At 40.7% G+C, this 26,254-nt stretch overlaps 1 protein-coding gene across 1 annotated transcript in view; it reads right to left on the bottom strand.

The window, feature by feature from the left end:
• Positions 1–21,915, bottom strand: part of insyn2ab (inhibitory synaptic factor 2Ab) — a 57,898-nt gene extending 35,983 nt beyond the window's left edge. Inside the window, exons 1-2 of the mRNA XM_059521069.1 lie at positions 21,622–21,915; positions 12,448–13,528 (exon numbers count right to left, since the gene is read on the bottom strand). Of these exons, the coding sequence (XP_059377052.1) occupies positions 12,448–13,523 (1,076 nt within the window). The 5' untranslated portion in view covers positions 13,524–13,528; positions 21,622–21,915. The remainder of the gene's footprint in view (positions 1–12,447; positions 13,529–21,621) is intronic.
• Between the last annotated feature and the right edge of the window lie 4,339 nt (positions 21,916–26,254).

Here is a 26,254-nt window from a genome sequence, read left to right as displayed (position 1 = left end):
CTTGAACTTTTGAATAGTGTACATCCAACATAATGATTCTAGCTTTATTTACCAATGTAGTATTTACCCTAAAAACAACTGGATGATTGATGTGACAATGTTTGTTCCAAAAGACTTGATTAAATGCATGAAACTTGTTTATTATAAATTGTGGCAAAACATGCTGTCAGCCTGTGTATTGGTTGGGATTTTTCAACTATTTCAGCACATACGATTTTTAAATAGTTACGTCCAGTAGGTGGCGATAAAGCACTGTCATAAGTGAGTGAGTCAGCAGACTATTCAACCATTTCAGTGAAAAAGGCTGCTTTATTCATAAACAAACAATACTATGGCAATCAAAATAAATCATTGCTATTTCAAGAGTGAATCCCGCATAAATGCGTATGTAATTCCCAAAACTTTGCCGTGTTTATACAGCCTTTGGTCCTAGCAGCATGAAAAACAAGTCATATACAAATAAATACAAATTCTGAATGGATATTAGAAAGCATAGAAAGCGCACAACGAGCGCTCCCTTTATAATTACTAAAAATCTGTTATCCATCTTCATCGAGATCTCTAGCACTAGCACTCCTGTAGAACCAGGACTGTTAATTATGAAAAAAAATAGTAACGTAAGCCTAAATGTTTCCAATATATGCTAGGAATATAAAAGCCCCGACATGGAGTGGATAACTGTTAGATATAAAGTAGAAAGATATATAGCGAGAGACAATTACCCCTCAAAAAAGTCAGTAAGAAGCTTTCTCTTCCCGACTGCGAGTGGAGGTTTATTTTTCTCCATATTTTAAAAGCTAAAATTAGCTTCACCGGAGCTGCGCCAAACAAACAGTCCTGTCGACGATGTCATGCGCGCGCACAGCGCTCTTTAGGCGGGCCGTTTACATTTTAAAGAGACATGACAACTAGCCTATAAACACACTTAAAATAAATTATTGTAAATAATTTGCATGCATTTATTTTGATTTGTCATTATTATTTTTACTAAAATAAAAATATCCGAGGGACCCCCCTAATTCTATTTTTTACTTCTTATGGGGGGTCCCTAATACCTTATGGGGGGTCCCGGATCCCCCCAGCCCCCCCTCAATTCGAGCACTGTTTGAGGGCCATTACCTGCCCAAAGCAATGGCTGAAGGAAATTAAGTGCTGAGACTGTGGGTTTTAGACCAGTTCTGAGAGGCCAATTTGACTCATTTCAGGGGATGTTTAGGGTGAGATACAGTATACACAAATTCAGCAATCTGCTGTTTACGAGATCTCTGCCATACTAATGGGAAATATGGTAGACATAAAGTGGCTATTACTGACACCTTGCTGAGCCCAGCAATACAAATATTATGTACCAATTTTACCTTAGAATCAGTTGCCATTTTCAAGAACTTTTTTTTTTTTCATCAAATTATGGCCTCATTTACCATAAAAAAAAACAAAGCATCAAATAAAAAGGTCAACTGATTCAAGCCCATATAAAAATAATATCCAATCCAATTAGTAGCACTTTATTATGCTTCATGATATTTTCAATGTATTTATAAAAATTAAATATAAAAATTATTTATAAAATAAAAAAATGGAGCAGAAATCTCTAGTTCCTCTTCAGGAACTCTAGCTGCGTCAAAAGCGCTTTGGGGAAACGCCTTTGGCAAGATCAACTCTGAATATCGTGTGCAATCAGTCCAATGGAAGAGCGTGACGTCACAGGCGGGGTGACGTAGCGACCAAGAAGCTATAAAGGCATGTGCCACGCAGCTGGCTTCAGCTTCGCGTCTTTCAGCAAGCGCTCTGTGTGTGCATGTTCAAAAGTCTGTCTTGTGAGTCTTTTTTATTGTTGTCTGTCCCAATAAAGCAACATAATGCCATAGAGCAAAGCTAAGACTAGACATATGAAGGGCGAATCCAGATCGCGCTATAAATTGTGTGTTCCTCCCTGCCCACGCTACATCACGGCTGGGGATACTCACGATTTATGCGTGGTCTGCCTGGGATCGAAGCACGCTGACTCGTGGGGTTCGCAGGTGGATCTGGTGGAGCAGTGATTCTCAAATGGGGGTACGCGTACCCCCAGGGGTACGTTGCGGTACTGTAGGGGGTACGTGAGATTTATAAAAAATAAAATAAAAAATTAAATTAATAAATTTTAATAAATTAATTTAAAAGATACAAAATCATCCATGATTACGAAAATAAGTTTAATAAAATGTTAACCACATCTTTAAATAAAATATTTCTATTTTAAATGTGATTGTAAATACCTAACATTAAATCAGAGAAGAAGAATTTTTTAATCACGCCGAGCGGGAAATCAGTTGCTTAGCTGCTAAATAAACAGACATAAATGAAATCCTGGTTAAAACGTAGCACTACTACAGCGGAGAACAGGGAGGATGAAGAAAAAAAGAAAGCCAAATTGGAGCCAACAAAATACCGTCAATATCAGGAGGGGTATGTTTTGATGGGATTCACGGCAACAAACGGCAACCCTCCCCAAGCATTGTGTTTTTTCTGTGGGGAGAAACTAGCAAACAGCTCGATGAAACCGGCGCACCTGCAGAGACATCTCAACACCAAACATCAGTGTCATGTTGGAAAGCCACCTGATTTTTTCAAGAGAAAACTTGCTGAGTTTAGATCATCGCAGGAAACAATGCGAAAAATCTCCACAACATCAGCCAAAGCACTTCAGGCGTCATATGCGGTGTCACTGCTCGTGGCTAAAGCAAAAAAGCCGTTCACGATCGCTGAGGACCTGTTACTCCCAGCCGCCGTTGTATTAACTGAGACAATGCTGGACAAAAATGCCGCGGCTAAATTAAAAACGGTGCCTTTGTCTAATGACACCGTTTCCCGCAGAATAGATAGAATGGGAGCGGATATTGTTGAACAAGTTGTGGGAAAACTTGGCGAAGCATTTTCACTCCAGCTTGATGAGTCGACCGATGTCAGTGGCAAGGCACAGCTCATTGCGTTTGTGAGGTATGTGGATATTGACAACATTTATGAAAATGTACTTTTCTGCAAGAGCTTAGAGGGGAAAACAACGGGAGAGGACCTTTTTAATGTTGTGGATAATTTCTTCATTGAAAACGAGCTGGACTGGAGAAACTGCAAGAGTGTATGCACTGACGGAGCCGCGTCAATCACAGGCCGTGTTAAAGGGCTCATGACGCGTATTAGAAGTAAACATCCAGAAGTGCAGTGGAATCACTGTATCATACACAGGGAAGCACTGGCATCCAAAAATATAAGTCCTGTTTTGCATGACGTTTTGAATGACAGCATTAAAGTGATTAACTTTATTAAGTCAAGGCCACTCAATGCACGACTGTTTCACCGCCTTTGTGAGGACATGGGAGCAGAACACACGCAACTGCTGCTACACACAGAAGTGCGCTGGCTATCTCGAGGGAGAATACTGAGCAGGCTGCTGGAACTACGGGTGGAGGTGCACACCTTTTTGTCAGAGCAAAGATCTCCATATGCCACCCTGTTTGAAGATAAAGATTGGCTTGCAAAGCTGTGCTATCTGGCAGATATATTCAGTAAATTGAATGAGCTGAATGTGTGTCTTCAGGGCAAGGACACCCACGTTCTGAACCTGTATGATAAGGTGGGTGGTTTTCTGAAGAAAGCAGAGTTGTGGAAACGGGCATGTGTACAGGGGGATCTCACCTGCTTTTCTCAGGTGGATGCTTTCCTCTCCAGGGAAGATGTGGAGAGAGCACCAGTGAAGTCCATCATAGAGGAACATTTGGCCAACCTGATTGTGAGTTTTAACTCATACTTTCCTGATATGGAGGAGAAATCTGCACAGCTCAGTTGGGTGAGAAACCCATTTCTTTTGTCAGAAGAAAGCCGAAACAAGCTCCCTCTCTGTCACCAGGAAAAACTCTTGGATGTGTCATCTGACTATGGCCTACGGATGAAATATGAAAACTCCACTGTAACACAGTTTTGGGTGTGTGTAAAAAAGGAGTACCCTGAGCTGGGAGAAAAAGCTTTGCAGCAGCTACTGCCCTTTGGATCCACATATTTGTGTGAGGCCTCATTTTCTGCAATGACCGTGATCAAAACAAAGCAGAGAAACAGACTGGGCCTGGAAAAGAGTCTGATCACTGCTGTTTCCTCCCTACCACCGAGAATGAACAAGATCCTCAGTGAAGCACAAGCACATGTTTCGCACTAAATTATAAGTGTAACTTAGTTTGTTGTTTATTGTTACAAGTGTTTTTGAGCTAAAATGTTATACACATCATATATACATACACACACACACACACACACGTATATATATATATATATATATATATATATATATATATATACACACAGTGTATATATATTATTTATATAGGTTTCTTTTATCAAACATGTTTGGGGCCAGTCAAGGGGTATACTTAAACTGCGTTAACAGTAAAGAAAATTAAAAGTACAACTTAGTTTGTTGTTTATTGTTACAAGTGTTTTTGAGCTAAAATGTTAAACACATCATATATACATACACACACACACACACACACACACACACATATATATATATATATATATATATATATATATATATATATATATATACAGTGTGTATATATATATATATATTATTTATATAGGTTTCTTTTATCAAACATGTTTGGGGCCAGTCAAGGGGGATAACTGCGTTATCAGTAAATATACATTGTTAATTATTGCAAATGTTTATTGCAAATGTTTTATTATTTACATTGTTTAATAAATCTCATAATGATGGCACATCACTACATCGTAGTCATAGCTTTTTTTTTCATCTCAAATAATTGGGGCCGGTCAGGGGGCACTTGGCTGAGAAAAAATTTGATAGGGGGTACGTTATTGAAAAAAGATTGAGAAGCACTGTGGTGGAGGGTATGGAGACGGGCCAGTCCTTATCTCCTTCCTCATCTGCCAGATCTGGCGCCCAAACCCTGGGTTCGGAAGCACGCTCGTCGGTTTCTTCCCCCCAGGGCGAGGGGTCGACACTCCACCTCTCTTCGTCTGATGAGGTGGATGTGGAGACTATTAGTAGGGATTCGTCACCCCTATCGCCCCAGTATGAGGAGCTGTTGGAGGTGGTTCCTCGTGCAGTTGATAAATTAAAAATAGAGTGGCCTGCAGAGAAAAAATCTGAACCGCAGAAAAGTAAATTAGATGAGCGGTTTCTGCAGCCAAGACAGCCACCTCCAGCCCGGAGCCTTCCCTTTTTTCCCGATCTCCACGAAGAAATAGCGAGATCATGGAAACATGAAACCCTCGATGAGCGAGGGTACAGAGCGATGCCCCGTGTTGAGCGTCGTCTCTGAAAGCTCTGGCCTTGCCCACAAAACCGTTAAAAACAACATCTATGTTAATGGGCAAGGGCTATGTGGCAGTAGGTCAGGTGGGGGCATGCCTTCACACTATGGCCGTCCTACAAGCATATCAAGCTGACCTGCTGAGAGATGTAGACGAGGGAGAGGGGATCAAGTCCGACGATCGCTGATCTCTCCCTCAGCGCCACCAAAGAGACCGCTCGTGCGATTGGGCGGTCTATGGCAGCCTTGGTGGCCGCGGAGAGGCATTTATGGCTGACCCTGTCTTAGATAAGAGAGTGTGACAGGGTCTGCCTCCTGGACGCTCCGCTTCAAGCCTCGGGCCTGTTCGGCGACACAGTCAATACAGTCGTCGACAGGTTCCAGGAGGCACGCAAACAGGCGGCGGCATTCCAGAGTTTCCTCCCTCGTCGCTCTCGTGGGTTATCTGGGCGGGAGATACCCACGCCACAGACAGGCTCCTCATACCACGAGGCTCAAAAGCAGAGCATCGCCACTCGTGCCACTCTGAGTCGGGGACTTCCAAGGCAAAATCAGACCTTCGTGCAATTATCGAAGCTAGGAAGTCCTCGACAAAGAGGTCCTGATGCCAGAGGCGCAGCGACCCTGAGGGTAGCCCCTACTGGGGTATAGCGGTGTCCACCTCATTATACGGTGCCCGTCTCACCCCAGTGCCCTCTGGAGGCCGGTCTGCCAACCCTGCCAGTGTTTCAGGGCGCAGCGGTCTCCTGCGAGTGTCACTCCCAGTTATGTCCGCCCGTGAGCGTAGCGGAGCTGGGAAGCTCGCCACCACTTCGGGGCCTCTTACACCAGAGATCAGTCTCGAGAGACTGATTCCCTTAGTACTATTTTTAGCAGCGTGGAAACTACTGCCAAATGTATCTCAATGGGTCCTGCACACAGTAGAAAGAGGCTAATCTATTCAGTTCGGCCGTCCACCGCCAAGATTCAATGGGGTTACACCGACAGTCGTCGGCCCCCAGCAGGCTCTGGTGATGGAACAAGAAGTGAATACCCTATTAAGGAAGGAGGCCATCGAGGTGGTCCCTCCTCTAGACAGGGAGTCCGGGTTTTACAGTTGGTATTTCATAGTTCCAAAGAAGGATGGGGGGTTGCGTCCGATCGTAGACTTACGTCAATTAAACCTCTCAGTAATGTCACTGAAGTTCAAAATGCTCACTGTCAAACAGGTTGTAGCTCAAATCAGATCCGAGGACTGGTTTGTCACAATAGATCTTAAAGATGCATACTTCCATATATCCATCCTTCCACAACACAGGAAGTTCCTGAGGTTCGCTTTCGGGGGCAAAGCCTACCAATATCGAGTACTTCCCTTCGGCCTTGCACTCTCACCCCGCACGTTCACGAAATGTGTAGATGCGGCTCTGGTACCCCTCCGTATGCAGGGCATCCGCATTCTGAACTATATTGATGATTGATTGATTTTAGCTCAATCAGAGCAGATGGCGGTTCAACATCGAGGTGTCGTTCTCGCCCATATGGGGGAGCTGGGTTTGAGACTGAACGCCAAGAAGAGTGTACTTTCTCCAGTTCAGAGAACCACCTATCTAGGCGTAGTGTGGGATTCGACCACGATGCAGGCACGTATGTCTCCTGCTCGGATTGAGTCAATTCTTTCCTCAGTCAAGAGAGTCAGAGAAGGCCAGTCACTCACTGTCAAGCAGTTTCAGAGACTGTTAGGGCTCATGGCAGCTGCGTCCAACGTGATACCTTTTGGCCTCCTGCACATGAGGCCCCTGCAGTGGTGGCTCAAGACCAAGGGGTTTTCCCCGAGGGGAAATCCATTCCGAACTATCAAGGTCATGCGGCAATGCCTTCGTGCCTTAGACATATGGAAGAAACCTTGGTTCTTGAATCAGGCCCGGTGTTGCGAGCTCTTGGTCGCCGTGTAACGGTTGGGGTGCGGTCATGAGTGGCCACCCTGCCCGCGGTCTGTGGAGTGGTCGCCATCTGACATGGCACATCAATTGTCTAGAAATGCTAGCAGTGTATCGAGCATTGAAATATTTCCTCCCAGACCTGAGAGGCCGTCATGTGTTGGTGCGCATTGACAACACATCAGTGGTCTCTTATATCAATCACCAGGGAGGTCTGCGTTCACGCCCCTTATACAAGCTGGTATACCAGATCCTCCTGTGGTCCCAGGGCAAACTCCTCTCGTTAAGAGCAGTATATATTCCTGGTAGGTTGAATGTGGGAGCAGACATGCTGTCAAGACAGGGGCCGAGGCCCGGGGAATGGATGCTTCACCCCGAGGTGGTGAAGCAGATATGGCAGATATTTGGCAAAGCTCAGGTGGACCTCTTCGAGACTCAAGAGACATCGCAATGTCCCCTCTGGTTCTCTCTAGTTCACCCAGCTCCACTGGGACTAGATGCCATGACACAGACCTGGCCGAGGCTTCGTCTGTACGCCTTTCCCCCCACTGTTCTGCTCCCGGGAGTTCTGGCAAGAGTACGCCGGGACAGGGTCCGTCTGTTGCTGGTAGCCCCGTTCTGGCCGGGCCGAGTATGGTTCGCGGATCTGGTCTCTCTCCTCGACAGCTCTCCATGGGAGATTCCGATTAGGACAGATCTACTCTCTCAGGCGCAGGGCAAAATAATCCACCCTCGCCCGGAGCTGTGGAAGTTGTGGGTGTGGCCCCTGAGGGGACACAGTTCATAGCTTCCGGTCTCTCAACTGAGGTTGTTGAGACCCTCCTCCAATCCAGAGCTCCCTCTACGAGGAAACTGTACGCCGAGGTGGAAACTCTTCACCTCATGGTGCAGAGACCGCCAGCTTGACCCTGTTAACTGCCCAGTTGGTACAGTTCTTGAGTTTCTACAAGCTAGGCTCTCTGCGGGGTTAACTCACTCCCCCTTAAAGGTGTACGTGGTGGCCATAGCTGCTTACCACGTCCCTTTCGATGGTCAGTCAGTGGGTAGGCACCCCCTAGTTACACGTTTCCTTCACGGTTCACTGAGGCTGAGACCTCCAGTACGGTCCCGTATTCCCCCATGGGACTTGGTCGTGGTGTTAGAGGCTCTCTGCAAAGCTCCATTCAAGCGAATTCAAGATACATCAGATAGACATCTGACCCTTAAGACTGCCCTGTTACTGGCTATTACATCTCTAAAGAGAGTTGGAGACCTTCAGGCCCTCTCGGTGGCCCCTAACTACTTAGACTTTGCCCCTGGTATGGCCAAAGCATTCTTATACCCTCGAGCGGGTTATGTTCCCAAAGTTCCCTCTGTTACACCACAACCTATCGTACTGCAGGCCTTCTGCCCTCCTCCCTTTCGGGAGCCAGACCAGGAGAAGCTAAATTGTATGTGTCCAGTGCGAACGCTGGACGCATACGTCCACAAAGCTGCCCTGTGGAGATAATCTGACCAATTGCTTGTTTGCTACAGTCCTCCTAAAAAGGGTTCCCCTGCCTCTAAGCAGACCCTTAGTCGTTGGATAGTCGAGGCTATCAACGTCTCCTATGAGTCCTCTGGTCTTCCCCTTCCTTTGGAAGCCAAGGCTCACTCTACGCGGAGTATGGTTGCCTCTAAGGCCTTTATAGCAGGTGTGTCCCTCTTGGACATCTGCAATGCTGCGGGATGGTCCACACCCTCTACATTTGCCAGATTTTACAATCTCGATATGCGAGCCGCTCCTGGCTCTTCTGTCCTCTTGCCTTAGCTGTGCTCTTCGGATACACACTAGGCAGGGGATTGGTAGTCTGGCAGCGTTGGCACATCGTTGCCCAAAGCGCTTTTGATGCAGCTTGAGTTCCTGAAGAGGAACGTCTCTAGGTTACGAATGTAACCCTAGTTCCTTGAAGGAACGAGACGCTGAGTCGCAGAGCCATACTCCCGGCACCCCTGCCGGCGCTTGCTTCCCTACTCGAAGCTGAAGCCAGCTGCGTGGCATGTGCCTTTATAACTTCCTGGTCGCTACGTCACCCCACCTGTGACGTCACGCTCTTCCATTGGACTGATTGCACACGATATTCAGAGTTGATCTTGCCAAAGGCGTTTCCCCAAAGCGCTTTTGACGCAGCGTCTCGTTCCTTCGAGGAACTAGGGTTACATTCGTAACCTAGAGACGTTTATTTCTGGGATGTTCTGTAAAGGTTTTCTGTGAGTGAATGGTTTATTAGTCTAGGGTTTAATGACACTGTACAAGAAAAAACATGAGTGCTGAATGGGTTTTACATTTCAAAATCTACCAACTGTAAATTAAAATTCAAGATTTTTTTATATATATATAAATATGTTTGTGCTAAATGTGCTATTATGATACTTTAATACATCTTAGCAGTTTATTTTGCTCGCCAAAACTGAATTTATTTGATCAAAGATACAGTAAAACAGTAATATTGTAAAGTATTATTGGCATAATAACTGATAAAATAACTGATTTCTATTTTAATATTTATTCCTGTGATGGCAAACAGGACTTTTCAGTGTCACGAGATCCTTCAGATATCATTCTAATATGTTGATTTGGTTCTCAAAAAACATTTCTTATTATTATCTATGTTGAAAACAGTTTTGCAGTTTAAAATTTTTGGCAACTATTATATTTTTTTTCAAGATTCTTTAATGAATATAAATTTCAAAAGAATAGCATTTATTTAAAAAAACAGAAACCTTTTGTAAAATGTCCTTAATGTCACATAAACATATGCCTAACTCTTCTTTTGGATCTCTACCAGAGATTAAGAGCTGCTAATATCTCCAGAACCCACTCTCATCGACCTTCACTAAATATACTGTCACGTCCTGTCCAGCCAACAGCTGAGGCAGGCACTTCTAAGCTCCCAGCATCCCAACCAGAAGAGACGTCCACTTAATGGAGGGGCATTATTAAACATGAGGAGCACTGATTGTATCGAGTTCTTTCCTCTCATCGGGAGGGCTGGCAGAGAGAAAGTGAGGTTGGCTCTGTGCCTGTGGAGCATCAGGTATTAGGGAATGCAGGATGACATCTGACATTGAAGTGTCTCCGTGTTACTTCGCAAGTGGCTTTCAACAGGCACCGAAGCATCTTTTCACCTCATTTACTTCCCAGATTCCAATTTCAACAGTCACCACAACCCATAACCCTGAATTTTTGCCACTCACTATAAATGCTGGCAAGGAAATGGAGCTGAAGTGCATTTAAAAGCTTTAAACAGTTGTTATAAATGGATGTTCATGCTGTTCACAGTGCTGGTTTAAACCTGTGTGGCGCTAACACCACAAATGCAGTGAAATTAAAATATTCGAGCTGCCGAGTTGAATACATATTCCCTGCTGACTTCACACCAGCCTTTTATTCATAAATCAGGTATGACGGATCGTTTTAGAAATGCTTTGTTGTTTACGAGTGACCTTGTCTGCTAAATGAAGTATGGTGTAACAGAAGAGTAGCTCCAGCACATTTTCCAAACAAACATTATTATTCTATCTTTGAAGAGTACAGGCTATGGATTGACAGTTCGCTAAGCCCCGCCCCCTTGTTTACTGTTGCAGAACATACATTTACAAACATCTCAAATGACTGAAATTATGATTTATGCAAACATATGATTGTTAGTTAATGTGCTCATAAAGTGGTAACAATTGATTGGATGTTATACTTAAGTGGGTTGAAATGAATTGTTACATTGCATTTTCCTTTAAAAGTGTTAAACATCACAGTAAAGTGATTAAGAACTGCAGAGACTGCAAATCAGAATGTAGGCAAATGTTTCACACTCAACTGAAAAGCGTAATTTGACTGCGATTACAATAACATCAGAGTAAGTAAACAGAAGTGTTGCTAATATTATATTTCTACGTCACATTCACCATATGCTACTTTAGTTAATATCAACACTACAGTGAACTGAAACAATGTATAATTGTGTTACATTTAATTCATGTAAGAGAAAATGTCTGTTCCTCCAGATGTTCCACAAGTCCATTCAGGAAAGCAGGTGACAGTTTAATTTACATAATACACTTGTCAAGGTTTATGTAGTCATTTGGATAAGGAAAAACACTGCTTGCACTCTCTCTGGGTATCTTGTTTCACTATTATAATTAAATTTTTTGGATAATCTTCAATAGCCTACTATTCAAATGCTCACAATGTAAAGCAATCTTATTGATCTTACTGTGAACAATTAATCTATTCACATATTCCTTTTTTCATCATAATGTTCGAATCAAAATGATAATCAAAAAGCTTGATCTTCTGGACTTCTCTCTGGTGACATTTGTAGGACTTTTACAATAATTTAAACTGCTTAAATCCGCCCCTTAATTACAATCCACTGCAAGCATTCAGATCTCCAATCAACAACTGATAGAAAAACCAAAGTCGCCATCCACAGTAATTTTTTCCCTTTTTCAGTAATCTGTTCAATTAGCATGTAGATCACTATAAGGAAGAAAAAAAAATTATATATATATATATATATATATATATATATATATATATATATATATTTACTTTACTGTACTTGAGTCTGTTGCACTATATATCAGTACCATACACGTTATGGGCCAATATTAGAATTGTTGCACTTATAGGATATAAGTCAATATTGTATATTTACTTGTGCCCGATCATTTTCACTATTTTTACATTTGAATGACATTTGCCTAAATGTGATATTTATTGCTAACTGAATAGCCATTTTTTAAACTGAACATACTGTTGTGATAAATAAATTCACTTGACGCATTTAAAATGATTGCTGTTTAATCTTTATTTAAAAAAAAAAAGTATACAATATTTATAAATCAATATTGGCCAAAATGTTCAACCTGGTTCATCCATATACAGTGAGATAGATGTAGACTGTGAAGTGTGAACAGATACTTGTGGCATTACCACTTTTTTTGGCAAGGCTTCCTTTATACTGTACGGTATTTCCCGTTGGTGTTTACGAACTGAAATTTAAACAACTTCTCTTTAAGTTCCGATCAGCAAGTGGCAGATTCTCCAAACTCTGATGAAAAACAGGTTCAATAGCCTTAGAACTCTGGTATTTTTAGTACTATCTTTTTTTGCTCACATTGAGAAAACAAGCCTGAAACACAAAACCTGCACAAATACAGTTGATGAATACTAAATGTATTACATAAAGACTATGACTCACCCCTCTCGCTGTGCTTCTCCTCTTTCCAGCTCCTGAATTACCCCCAGCAGCACTTTGATGGTTTCTTGACTGGAGTTGATCAGAGCCTCCATAGCTTGGAGCCTGTCTTTCACATTCCCATCGGCCCCAGGGAGAGCAATCAGCTGCCCCTGCATGCCCTGCCGGGTCTCTGCGGTGCCCGAGTTTTGACTACTGTGACAGTGGGCCTGGGAAGCGCAACTCGCAGAATGAGGCAAAGCCTGAGACTGCATCTGCAATCCATTCAGCTGTGCCGTGTCTTTTTTTAGTTTGCAGCTCCCTGAGGGGCTCTCCGGGCATTCCACTTGTGTCAAAGATGTCCATGCAATAGGGCCAGAAATCTTTGAACAGTCACCCCTGACCTGCAGAGGTTGAGTCGGCGTGGTCAAGGAGGCACAATTGGGCTGCTGGCCTGCCCCTGCCTCGCTTTCACTGGGTAATCCTTTGTGCTTGGCCCCACTCCCCAGGACATTGGTGTCCTTCCGTGAGTCTGACTGATCCAAAACTGTGTCTGACAGATCAGGGCAGAGTTTCCCATCTAAACATTCCGGCCCAGCACACAAGTCCTTAGCATCACTGTACTGCGGTGTAGTGTGGAGCAACACCCGGGTCTGCTGCACCCGTCCTTCGTACCTTGTCCCCAGGTCCCCACCCTTTACATCACTCAAAAAACAATTGTTTTGATCTGGATAATTCTCCACTAGAGCAGTGTGTTTGATGACGTTTCCCTTCTTTCGGTCAAAGGGGAAAGTCTTGTAGCGCTTTTTCAAATCGGGCGAGGTTTGCACGCCCGTGCTCTTGGTGACGTTTGGGATGGAGCGGCGAGCCGGCATGGTCATGTACCTCCGGTGGATGACCTTGCAGGAAACGGAGCGGTCTCTGGCACCTCGGTGGGCAGTTTCATTCTGCGCCTCACAGATGTCTTTAAAACGCACCTGCAGGGCTTTGTTTCGCTTGCGTACCGCGTCTGCTCCGCTCCCCTCCAGCGAAGGACCACCAGACTCTGAGTCAGACTCTGAACTTGACAGAGTGCAGCGGCCTGCCTCCTTACTGACCATAACTCCTGTGAGGGAGAGAGAGAGGAGGAAGAATGAGGGACAGCGAGAACGTTTACAGTTAATAAAATGCCAGTGATTGGGGCTCAAGCACAGATGGCCTAGTTTTGTCTTTTCCTCAGCGCACAACATCCTGGCAGTCAAAGCTTGTTTTTTTTTTGTTTTTTTTGTGGGCGCGTGTGTTTTGTTTAGCAGTGGAAGTTACAGCTGACACAGATCGACCTGTATTCATGCTCTCTCATTACACTAAGGCTTCATCTCTCTAATGAGGCTGCCAGAACATGGGAGATGGGGGCTGAAGCACAGACTGCCAGCGAGACGGAACAGGGCCTTTGAGTTATCAGATATGAAATACAACTCAACACTTGATGACAAATACAGACACACAACACCTGAATTAAGAGGAGCAAAATGGTTTAAACAACATCAATCAAAGATTTGTGCATAGGAATGATTAATTTGAGTTTCTGCTGTTTTTTCGCAGTTTGGATCAGAATAAATTGTTCATGTACAGAAAAATCGAATGGATTAGGGGGTGGGGTGCATGCATGAGTGTGTTTTTAAAAAAATGCTGCTTTACCAATTGGTGGACCGTGAATAATTTGTCAATTTGTCAATTTGCTTGCTTATTTCAACTACTGTATGGCTCGGCAAAACTCACTGACAGTGCTTGGGTGAGCAGTTGCCAGGGTAATCTTATATGGTTGCAAAGGTATTTCTAAGTGGTTTTGATGCATTGGTTGCTATAGTGGTTCCAGAGGCATTGCTACGTGGTTGCTAAGATGTTATGTTTGGTTGCTTGCTAGCCCAACCACCAGTGCACATGTTACTTAACACTAGGTTACAGCTTGCTCACTACTAAATATTTGAAAGCCATGCCATTAAACTTTGAAAGGAAAAAGTTGAAACGTAACCCTACATACTGTATACAATAAATACTAAAGCCTACAACCAGGAGTTATATTTAAAACAGTCTCATCCTCTGACATCACGTCATGCCCACGGACTGTTAGCTGAACATCTGATGCATATGGCACACAAAATTGGAAACACTTCTGGAGTTTTGAATTTGTCAACTGATTTGTTGAACTCTGCAGGATTTCTGGGAGATGTATGCGTCATATTGGTATTATCTTTGCTGAAGTTTACTGAATGTCTGGCTATGTGAGACTACATTAGGAATAAAACAGCAGACCAATTGGATCATCAATATACATCAACAAATAAGCTCATGTTCTCCATGAAAAACTTAAAAGTGTTAGATATAGTTATTTCTAAATATCGTCAATAGTATTTTCTAAATATATTCTGTAATTATTTCAATGAAACTTACTGTTGACTGTTTACCATGAAGATATGATTATGATTAAAACATCAACTTTGACAGGTATCGCTCATTGTTTCTTGATAAATGGCACAATTTGCAATATCATTCATGTCTGTAGCTTAATATTAAAGGTTGTTGATTTGTTCAAATCCCCAACAACTCATATGAGCAATACTAATAGCAAAGCACCACTTATTATTGTTAAAATTAATTGTCAACACCATGACTGTTTAAGATCACTAATTTCACATCACCAAGCACTAGCCTTATATTGTTGGGCAAACAAATGCCATGTTCACATAATTTTTAACATGCCATGGACAGGCTATACAATGTTAAATAAATATTTCAGCCTGCAGATAAATATAGTGGCAAGACAGTTTTCATTCTGTATCATATTCATTTCACTCAGCTGTGGTCCATCATTTACTATTAGTCATTGCAGTGTCTGGCAGGCTCAGTAACAGGGAAGAATACAAATGGACACCTTGTCATCTGACAGGCAGAGGCAGTGGCTTCCGGTGTCTGATTTTCACTCCGTAAGCTTATCTGAATCGACAGTGATAACATTCATCCTCCTTGAGTCATTGAACTACCCCTCTAACGATTCAATCAGCAACTCAAAATAATGAGCCCAGTGCTCTATCAATTATTGCAGGCTGAAGAATATGCAGTATATGATGGCAGTGATTCCGCAAAAAGGGTTAAATGAATCTCAGTCTGCTTCAGTTTGAGAGGAAGTCTGTTGTTTTTGTGTGTGTGTGTGTGTGTGTGTGTGTGTGTGTGTGTGTGTGTGTGTGTGTGTGTGTGTGTGTGTGTTAAAAAGCAGGGTTATTGACATTAATGAAAACTATTTAAAACTAACAAAAAAACTAAATTCATATATTTTTAAAATACATTATAAAAATAAATTCAACCTAAATACTAATATTTAAAATAATTAATAAAAATGACAAATAAATAAATGAAAGATATTTTAAAATATTAATACAAATTTTAAAGCAAACATTTCCTGTTTGGCGTCAGTAGTTTTGTGCATGTCAGTGAAGCATTTTGTCATTTTAGGGGTCACATGCTCCTCGATGTGGACTTTTGTAGAGCCTGCAGAGGAGTGGACTTCATGGCAGACTATTACCCAGCAGACCATGTGGCAAGCCGAGAGAAGTTATGCAGGTGTCATTTGGTTTAGGGCCAAAAAAGGTTTTGTAACACTATGTATTTTATGCTTTTTCAGATGAATGCTTTCTATAATCAATTTTCAGAAGTGAAATCTTGAGAGCCCTCATAGCATCTGCTCTCCCACCAATCTCGGATTTATAGCACCATCTGTCCTTAAACAGATGGCGATGGCTGATTGATTAATTGATTCTGTAATTTAATTAAATCCACATGGTAGTGGCTCACCTGCGTGTCTCGTAAGTGCCAACTGAATCGCGATTAGGATTGAAAACAATCTTTGGGTCATTTATGAGTACTCGCTGTGGTATTCAGGAAAATGTTTTTGCAATGTCCTGGGAACACATTCAAAGCAGCGTAAAGGCAATTATTAGAACTGTATTGGTGGACACTTGTGCAACTGATTCAGTTTATTCTTGTGAAAGGTATTAATGGTCAGTACCAGAAGCCCCAGCAACACTGCTATGCTGTAATGGTGTTTCTTGATGATAGCAATTACTGCCATCATTACTGTCATCATCAATAATTTGCAGTGAATAATTCTCCTCCCAAAGGGCACTCGGCAAAAATACCTTGAGATTATACAGATAGAGACTAGACATTTAAAGGGCTAGTTCACCTAAAAATGTCATAATCTCATCATTTACTCACACTCACCCTGGTGTACTTTTAAAGGCAATTATAATGAATGAAATAAACCCAAAAGCACCACCAAATTGTCATAAAAGTAATCCATTTAGACATGAGTGAAGCTTAGTTCATGAGTAACGATATCCAATTTAGGAAATAATTATTCTTTAATTATATTTGGTTGAATCAGATCAAAATATGCAGTCTGAATGATTCATCATAGTGATTTGATTGTCAAGTTCATCTTTTCAGCAGTTTTTGCAACACTTAAATACTTAAATATCAGTCTATTCATCACGCCAAGCTTAATAAGACTTTATCTATAGTGTAAAAGTTGTGTAGAGCATTTTTATTGTGTTTTTATATTCTTTTTGAAGGTTAAAAGCTTCAGTTTCCATTTTAGATACATCTTTATTTTAAAAGAGCGACCATTACAATTCTTCAAAATTACTTCAAAATATTCTTTTTCGGGTTTAGTGTTCTGCAAACTAAATCTCTCTTTCTCACTCTCTCTCTCTCTTTCAGGCACACACACAGAGGTCCCCCCTTCGACCCTGACAATTTGGCCACCATCAACCCCAGGATTATGAGTAATGCATTGAATCTAAAATTGCAAAAATAATCCTCTTAACTCTCCTCATGCACTTTAGCAGCATGTCAGTTCAAACAGGCCCCCACTGCTCCTATTGAAAACGGGTGTGAAAAAGAAACAGACTTTAACTCGGTAGCTATGTGCATTTTTAGGTTTTTTTTTTTCAACACTTATTAATTTTTAACCCACACTCTCATCCAGCTGTGTCAATGGATGGTTATCGCCCGCAGCAGGAACTGTAAAGCTTCCATTGCTCTTCCTCTGCCAAACAATGTGTTGCTCAAAACATCATCTTACATCCTTATTCAGTGCTATCTTGTTCTCAGATATTTCAGATTTCATTTATACCAGATTTGTTTTTTTTTAATCCTATCAACTTGGAGCACAACCTGATATTGAGGAGACCTCAGATTTAGAGGTCAGTTCCACTAGGGACTTCATATCAAAAATCTGTCCTAATCTCACGATTTTGGGCGGATAATTAGATTGACTGTGGATTTGAGAGCTGATATGACTTTTATACCACAGAGATATAATTAGTATTCCTTTGCAGTGATATAACAGCACTAGCTGGTTTTATTGTTGTCTGTGCATCAGGAGCTTTATTGCATGCTATTGTACTCAGCTCTTGTGTAAATCTTACAAATATTATTCATGTTTTGTAATGCAAATGAAGCATGATGTGTGAATGAAGCATTGTAACATTTAGCAGGGAAATGGTGTTAATGCTTATAGACAACATGGAGCGATTGCCTCTAAAATATGCTTCAAATATTTTATAAAACAAGTGTGGGGTTTGTAGGCTCGACCTTTAAAATACAATGTTATGTATTAAAATATAATAATGCATATTATAAAATGGTTGTGTTTTGTTATAATGGGTTTCTTTTCTAGCCACTATTCATTCTTTCTGCAAAATAATGCGAAATGTAATAATGCATATTATACAATGGTTGTGTTTTGTTATAATGGGTTTCTTTCTAGCCACTATTCATTCTTTCTGACTGCTAACTGTGTTGTAAATGTATAATGGTGGAGAATGTATGCATATATTTTAGCCATGGTATTCCTAATATCACGTCTGGTTTAGTCTGAAACCTTCAGTTTGAACTGAGCTGATTTGATGGCTTGATTTTCTGTCTTCTTTTTTTATTTTTATGATGGTGCCTTTGAAAAAAACAGTGAGTGAAGCAATCAGCCAACTACCAGCAAGCTTTCAGCCCCACCAATATGTCTATGCAAGATTCAAGAGAGTTTGAGAGAGAGATTGCGAGAGAGAGAGTGCGAGAGAGAGAGAGAGGATGGGTACAATCCTGCCTCAGATAAAACAGCACCTGACTAACTGTCCTTCTACATCATGCTGAGGTCTTGAGCCATCCCTGTCTGTTGCTCTTTTGATAACACACTAAACTGACATATTTCATTACTTCCCTTTGAAAAAGTGTTGACAACTTTGTATTGTTCGAAATGTCACAGACGTCACAATTTGACGTATTTTCTTTTGTGACACATGACCATTGATTAGCATTGGGGTTTCATGGTAAATATGAAGGCTGACCTGTCTCTGTACTAGTTTGTCAGATCTTACCTTTGACATTATTCATCAAACAATTCAGCATTAAAAATAACAAGAAAATCAATCGCTAACTTCAGTCCCTGGAATAAAGAACCTGTAAATTGGCTTGCAGCAAATTGTCTCCTTTTGGAAAACATTGGCCCTTGCAAGTTATAAATGCATCGCTTGTTCAAAAAGCACACAGTATAACACAATATATTGCCAGTCCAATTTCCCCCTCCTCCCTTTATCATAACCATATCCCAAGCTGTGTGTGGTGCAACAGTCATTAATATTGGGAGAGCTGTAATCTCTGTCTTTTATTCTGCAAAGGGCTTTGAGCTCTGCTTGTAGCACCAAACCTTAACGTGAAGAACAATCTAATGGTTTTCTCGAGCTGCCGTTGCCTTCCGTTGTCTCCACATGACTGCACAGTCTGAAACCCGAAAGCACTGACACTGCAGTACAGTGAAAAGTTACTGGAAGGTTGCTCACTGGGAGGCCAAAAGTCCTCAAACTGCTGTCTAGTATGTATGCTACTTTCCACAAATAGGTTACAAATTAAGCCTGACACTTCACTGAAAAGGAGATGTTTAACCTTCATAAATGTTGACTGTCAGGCTCAGGAGGGCAGTATAAATGGTAAATAATAAATGAAAATCCAATTCTGAATAAAAACTACTTGAGCGGCAACGTTGCAAGTAACAAGTTGGCAAACCAGCCTAAATTAAGCTGTCACTCTATATGGGCTAATTAGCTTGGGACCAAATGTTGGTTTGTAGTTATCAATAACTGTATATTGCTTGAAAACATATTAGTTTAATACATATATATATATATATATAGATATATATATATATTTTTTTTTTTTTGGGTCAGGCTTCACTAAACATCATACTGCCTTTGGCCACTGGCTGGTACAGAGAAGGTGGACTAGTTTGTAGCACTGGATTTACAGACTTATCAGCAAGCCATGTAAGGAGTACAGTGGGATCAAATGACTTCTATTTCCAGAGCTCTGCACAAGGGGGCTGTGAATGAGAAATGTGGCACTAATCCTACTAACAAGCTAAAGTATTAAAGTGACTGAAAATGGAGGAATCCCCTTTTGGATTTGTGATGTACACTGGGGTGTCATTAAACCACTGTAAGAGGGTGTATGAAAGGAAGAAAAATGTAACACTTTGGTGCATGAATCACAGTCACTAAGTAAAAAAAAAATATCATTCACTTGTTTATTCAACATCCTACAGTGGAATTTAAAAATTCACAAATGCTTCTATTTACTGTTTTTATAATTTCATACTTTTTACAGAGTACAGAGTCACATGACACTTGTGCAGAATAGAATAGAATAGTGCAGAATCTGAAATATTTTAGAACCTCTTTTGTATTTTGACATAAATGTTCTCTACAATGGAAATAGAAATAGAACGCAAAAGAAAGGTGGGTGTTTAATATGTTCTACATGTTGCTATGAAAATCATGAAGATTTGGTGTGCTATATAAAATAAATTTAAATACTGTAATTTATAATTTAAATTATCTTTCCTTTATTCACACATTTCCCGAAACTAAACACAAAAGCTTATTTCAATGGCCCATCATCAGTCATGACTTACAGAAGTGAACAAAAACTGAAGAAAGACCAAAAAATAAGGGAAGAGAGTAAAGACGCTCTGGAGCGTGACTAAACACATTCATCCTCTGTTCAGTGAGAGGCCTAAGACTGCAGGACTGAGGTATACGGTGGATGAAAATGGTACTAAAATAAAACGGAAGGATGCAGTGATTAACTCAGTCTGGTTTCCTGGAATCAAAAGGTAAATCTGAAAAAAAAAAAAAAAAAACAGAGCATCTAATTTTCCCACAAGGACAAGGTAATGAAAGAATGATGGAAACTTTTCACTCAAAATGGGTGAAAAATATCCTGGAGATTTTTCCATTCTGGCATGTGTACAAATGACAAAAAGTTAATATCTGAAGAAAATGAGATTCTGAATCACAGTGAAAATAGAAAGTGTCATTCCATCATATAGGGTGGTCTGTGACAGAGTGGAAATCTCTCTCTCTCACACACACACACACACACAATGTAGCACAATATCATATGGCAGGGATGCCATCATTCAAACGCACATCCTCTCAAGGTTTATACCTTACATAAATGTTATCTAAATAATTTCTTGTCACATCTACAATACAGCTTCCAATAAATGCTTATTAAACTCCCCATTATAGTGACTAACAGATTTTAAACAAGTCTGCGCCATTTAAAATAACTAACTTCAACTGAAAATACACCTTATGCATATGGAAAAAATCACAGCATCCAATTGCAAATTCATTATGCCGAGCCTGCTGTGGCGTGGAAGAAAAAGCCCTCATCCACGAAGGACATAATCCCACGTTCATCAAATTACCTTTACACCAACAAATATTGTTTTTGCAGCTTTCACAGGAAGCATTGTGACGTGGCTTTCAAAATTTCAGATTGTAGAGAGACTGGACTAAAACATCAGACTGTTGAATGACAGAACCAACTATAGGCTATAGAATAGCTCCAGCAAACCACGTCAATCACAAACCTCACAAGCTCCAGCTTTCCCACAGAAAAAAAGTGAAATTAATTATCATATTCCAGTCTGTGGCACAGGCATAGATGAAGTGTAATTGAAACCAAACTCACTCACTCACTCACTCACTCAGTACAGTAAGTAACCGTCAGCCAGCCAACGAATAAGCACATTGCAATGCATAAAAAGACCTTCCTGCTCCAGCACTTGATGTGAAAACGGGGCTGGACGGAGAGAACACTCACCCTGAGAGGACCATTAGCGGAGGTGAGGAAGACAGTGAAGGCGTCAGTCTCCCGTGGAACTGGGGCATATCCGCTTCTTTAGCAGCCATTCGAGGCGGCCGGCTGCAGACGAGTTATTCCACATTGGCTGAAGTGCAGCAGTGAGAGGGTTTGCCCGACGACGGAGCTGTAGCGAGTGGACACACATGCAGGGAGAGTGTGTGAGAGCGAAGACGCGCGCTACGTTTAGTGCGTCAAATTGAAATCCCACCACAAAGAGATGTGTCCCTCTTGATTTCTCACATTACCTGGAGAGGCACATGTGTGCGTGCCCTGCGCACACACACACACACACACACACACACTCAAGCGCACAGATAGTTGGCACGAGCGCGCGCAGACGATGTTCCTCACCCGCCGCAGAGTGCAGACCCTGTGTGTTTGATAAGAAGAGAGAGAGAGAGAGAGAGAGAGAGAGAGAGAGAGAGATAAAGGAGGGGAAGGAGAGTTTGGGAAGCAAGAGAGAGAGAGAAGATGAGAAATATGGTGAGGGAAGTCCTGTTTTACTTCAGTTTAATTGGTCATTTCACATAGGCTATCTTATCTAATCTTACTAACCCACAAAGTTTATGTAATCGGAGGAGTGGGTGGGCGGATGGGTGTTAGTGGGGTTTCGGAAGCTGAGAAGTAATAATACTGATGCGTTTTAAATGGCTAGCCCGTGTATTATCACACTGATTACACCTCGTTACAAGATGACATGATTAAATGAGAAAGAGAGATTGGAAGAACAAAGTGTGGGTGAGAAAAAAAAATTGAATGTAAGGAAGCGTAATTGGATTGTTAATTAACGCGAGACATCTCTGTGTTTTATAATTACCAGAATTCCTCTGGGGATAAGTTGCTGCTTCAAACACACACGATTCTCCTGATTATCCATGCTCACTTATAATTCTACGCTGTCAAAAATGAATCTTAGATCACATAAGTCATGTTGAAAGAACAGCAAATGTTTATTTGATTGATTTAGTGTTTTGTTTACTTGGTGTTCTGAAGCTCTAACAAAGTAGGCCTGCAGCTTTCAGGAACACAAAAATTCATCTTGCTTTGCCATTAGGATAATTCAAACCAAAAAGCATAGCATATGATTTGGATGAATGCATTTTTGTTAGTTCAATACACTGAAGGAATGATTTGTGGTTCAGTCCCATCCGCTGTATCCAGCATGCACTGGGGCATGAATAATTAATATGGTTGTATTGTTTGACCAAGGGCTTACGGTGCTGTTTTGTCATGTTTAGTAAACTGTGATGTCAGCACGTGTTGTTCTTCTACTCAAAATGATCAGTTTTTTCATTATTTCATGAGTATTTTTAGTCATTAGTGTTCAACATGTTCATATGATGTTGTCAGTAGTTTAGGAAAACAATCACTTTGCTTTCCATAGTATACATCCATAGTATACATCATGCATAAAGCAAATATTAAATTCAATTTAGAACTACCGGTATGTAAATTACGGGAACTTATTTATGCAATAAAAAAATAAATAAAAAAAAGAGCTAAATGACACATTGCTTAACCTAAATCATTTCTACAATTATGGCAGATTTTAAGTGCAACGTGACATTTTATGTTCAGTTAAAGACATTTTCTTAAAAAAGGCCATGAAAATGGTAGTCTTAATATTTCATGCCACGGATAAAGATCATCCCCTCACCCAAAAGTGAAACTGAATCTTTATTTACTCACAGCCACTGAGATGCGCATAAAAACAAGCTATAACACATCATAAACCTGCCTCAGAACAATTCCTAGATGCATTAAATGAGTATCAGAACGCTTTTACTGTCCCTGCAACTGGAATACAACACAGCCACTATAACATCTGATGATCATAATAAATGAACTCACAGTCAAGGATGTGACCCTGACGGTCAGTATTCTAAATATCAGTGTGAATTGATGATTGAAACCCATTTGAATTCTACATTATGATATATTATCATGTAAAACTAAAATTCTTCAAGGTTTCCACAAAAAGCTAAACAATTGTTTTTAACATTGATAATAATAATAAATGTTTCTTGAGCACCAAATCAGCATATTAGAATGATTTCTGAAGGATCATGTGACGAGTAATGCCTGCTTTAATTACTGTATTTTTGATCAGATAAAGCAGCCTTGGTGAGCATAAGAAACATCTTTTAAAAACACTAAAAACAGTATTATAGCAACAAGTAGAAGATAATAATATTTTGTTGTTTTGTTGGAATTAAATGTTTTATTTACTTTTAAATTTGCATTTAACTAATAGTCTGATGTACTTGCCAGTCCATTGGAGTTTCATTTGCACCTGTATTTTTCTCCAAAAAATGCTTGATTGCTTTACAAATTCAGCTTACTCTGCAGCAGCTAGAAGTGTTCCTACATCAGTAAATGTGCTCATATCATATTCATGAACTTCAGAAAAAATATTCTGCATGCATATTCTGCAATTAAAACAGCAAAAAAAGCTGTTCTCATTAGAGGGTGAGTAGGGAGTTCATACATAGTGTCTCTCTTAGCCACAAATTGTTAGTCTCTGCAGGTGTCTGTGAAATGGAACTTCTCTCCCCTGTGCCTCAGGCCATCGGCTGTCATTACGCAGAAAGTGAAATAAAACTGTTCCCTCCACCAATTACTGAAGGAGAAAAATCTTGATAATTTAGCAGGAATACATACTCCATCTGCTAGCACAGCTTAAACAGTTTGAAGACACAAAAAAAAGATTTGTAAAACACTTTCGGGGAAGCTCCCTTCACAAGATGTTCAGAACAGGAAGTATTTTGAGCTGACATTTCCCAGAATGCCCTGAGTAGTAATATGTGCAAATTATACAGTGACTTTCAGTGAGGTCAAATCTTTTAAATGGAATTTCTGCCATTTTCAGGATGCACTATTGAGGTTTGTCTCGTGCAACTCTAATTGTCTTTTGGTGCCGCCAGCACAGAGAGCTACATATCAGCTCTTTTAAAGTGACAATGAAATCAGAGTCGGCCCACTGGCGTACTGGACACCCTCATGGTACGAGGGGGGAGGGGGGGGGGCCGAATCCATGTGAGGCCTTCCTCATAGCGCAATGAGCTAGATATTTTATGGTTTGATTTGTCTGTCAAGAGTGATTTTTCTCTGCCTAGAAGCCAAAATCAAATTCATAGGTGTCAACAACTGGCAATAGAACAACATAAGGAAATCATTTTCTCTTCTGGTTGTTTTAATGCTGATCTGAACATGCCCTGAGGTGTGAGTCTGGATATGAAGAAAAGAAACATTGAGAGAGACAGCTGAGATGTTTGCTGAGATTCACCACTGAGCTCTAGCCTATATTACTGAGCAGGGCTAATCAGAGGAGTGAAAGGAAAGAGGAGAAAATCTTCTCTCTGTGCCCCCCATCTTGATGTTGTGAGCACATTCTCCTGCTTTCTTCTCATGCCACAGCTAAGAGTTATTTTTGCTGCTTGATCACCATTGGCCCAGCTCTCGCTGAAGGCCACTGGGCTTCCTCTTATTGTTACAGGAACAGATCACCTTCTGCTCATTAATTTCATGATGTTCATGCATATTCCCTCAAGACTTCAACTATTTATACTGTATGAGCCACTGCATATATATTCTAACTGAATAATAACCAAACAATCTCCAAGAGCTTTCTCACCATCCTATAGGTCACCTCATTTCCAAACTTCCAGTACAAATAGGTATGAAAAGTAATGAGCAATATAATTAAAATCACTCCCTGGAATTTTTCTTCTTTAATATTATCTACAGATGGAGCCACAAGTGTTATAAGGGAAAATGCTTCTATTTCCTTTCTCTTTTTTTTCTTTTTTTTTTTGTATTTAATTGCAAATGTATTTGTCATATGCAACTGTAAATTGTAAACCATCCGTTTTGTTCAAAAAGAGTTAAGGAGCATGCACTGAATCATTTTAATGGAGTCATTTCATTCATTTGTTTGTGAATCAGACTACATTGACCGTGCTGTAAGTTTTGGTTCACTAAAAATAATTGATTTAAAAGGATAATTTATTTGTGAATAAGTTTACACTGTTAATGCTGTATGGTTTTGATTCACTAAAAACAACTGTTTAAAAGTTAACATGTTAATGGATTAGCAGTCTGTCAGTGCGTTCCAGGAGCGACGCATATGCAGCAGTGCAGCAATTACCAGTCCATTTTTGCTTTGCTGTACACAATAAATTAAAGTGACAGCACATTGTTCAAAGTAAAAACTTTACATGGATTGACACATACATTTAGTAATTTCACAATACATTGATAGCTACAATTTAAGTCTAGTGTGTTTACAGTCAAAATGTGCCATTTTAGATAGACAAGGCAACATAATAGATGCACTTGTGGAGGTAGAAATACAAAGTTCTTTAAGACCAGTGGGATTGGTTGTAATAAAGATTTAAATGAAAAAAGCCACGAGGGTCGACTGTGTCTATCCATGGTGAGCTTTAATTTTAAATGTTTCTGATAGCCTGCATGAATAATACATTGTTTATATTGATTGAGTTTAACCCATAGACTGTATAAAAACAGGTTTAAACTAATGTCTATGAAAGATTGTTACTGTACTGTGATAAAAGTAGATCACATTGCTGAA

The sequence above is a fragment of the Carassius carassius genome, chromosome 32 (genome assembly GCF_963082965.1).
Source record: "Carassius carassius chromosome 32, fCarCar2.1, whole genome shotgun sequence".
Classification (NCBI taxonomy): Eukaryota; Metazoa; Chordata; class Actinopteri; order Cypriniformes; family Cyprinidae; genus Carassius; species Carassius carassius.
Note: the sequence above shows the minus strand (reverse complement) of the source record. Positions and strands in the feature narration are given on the sequence as shown.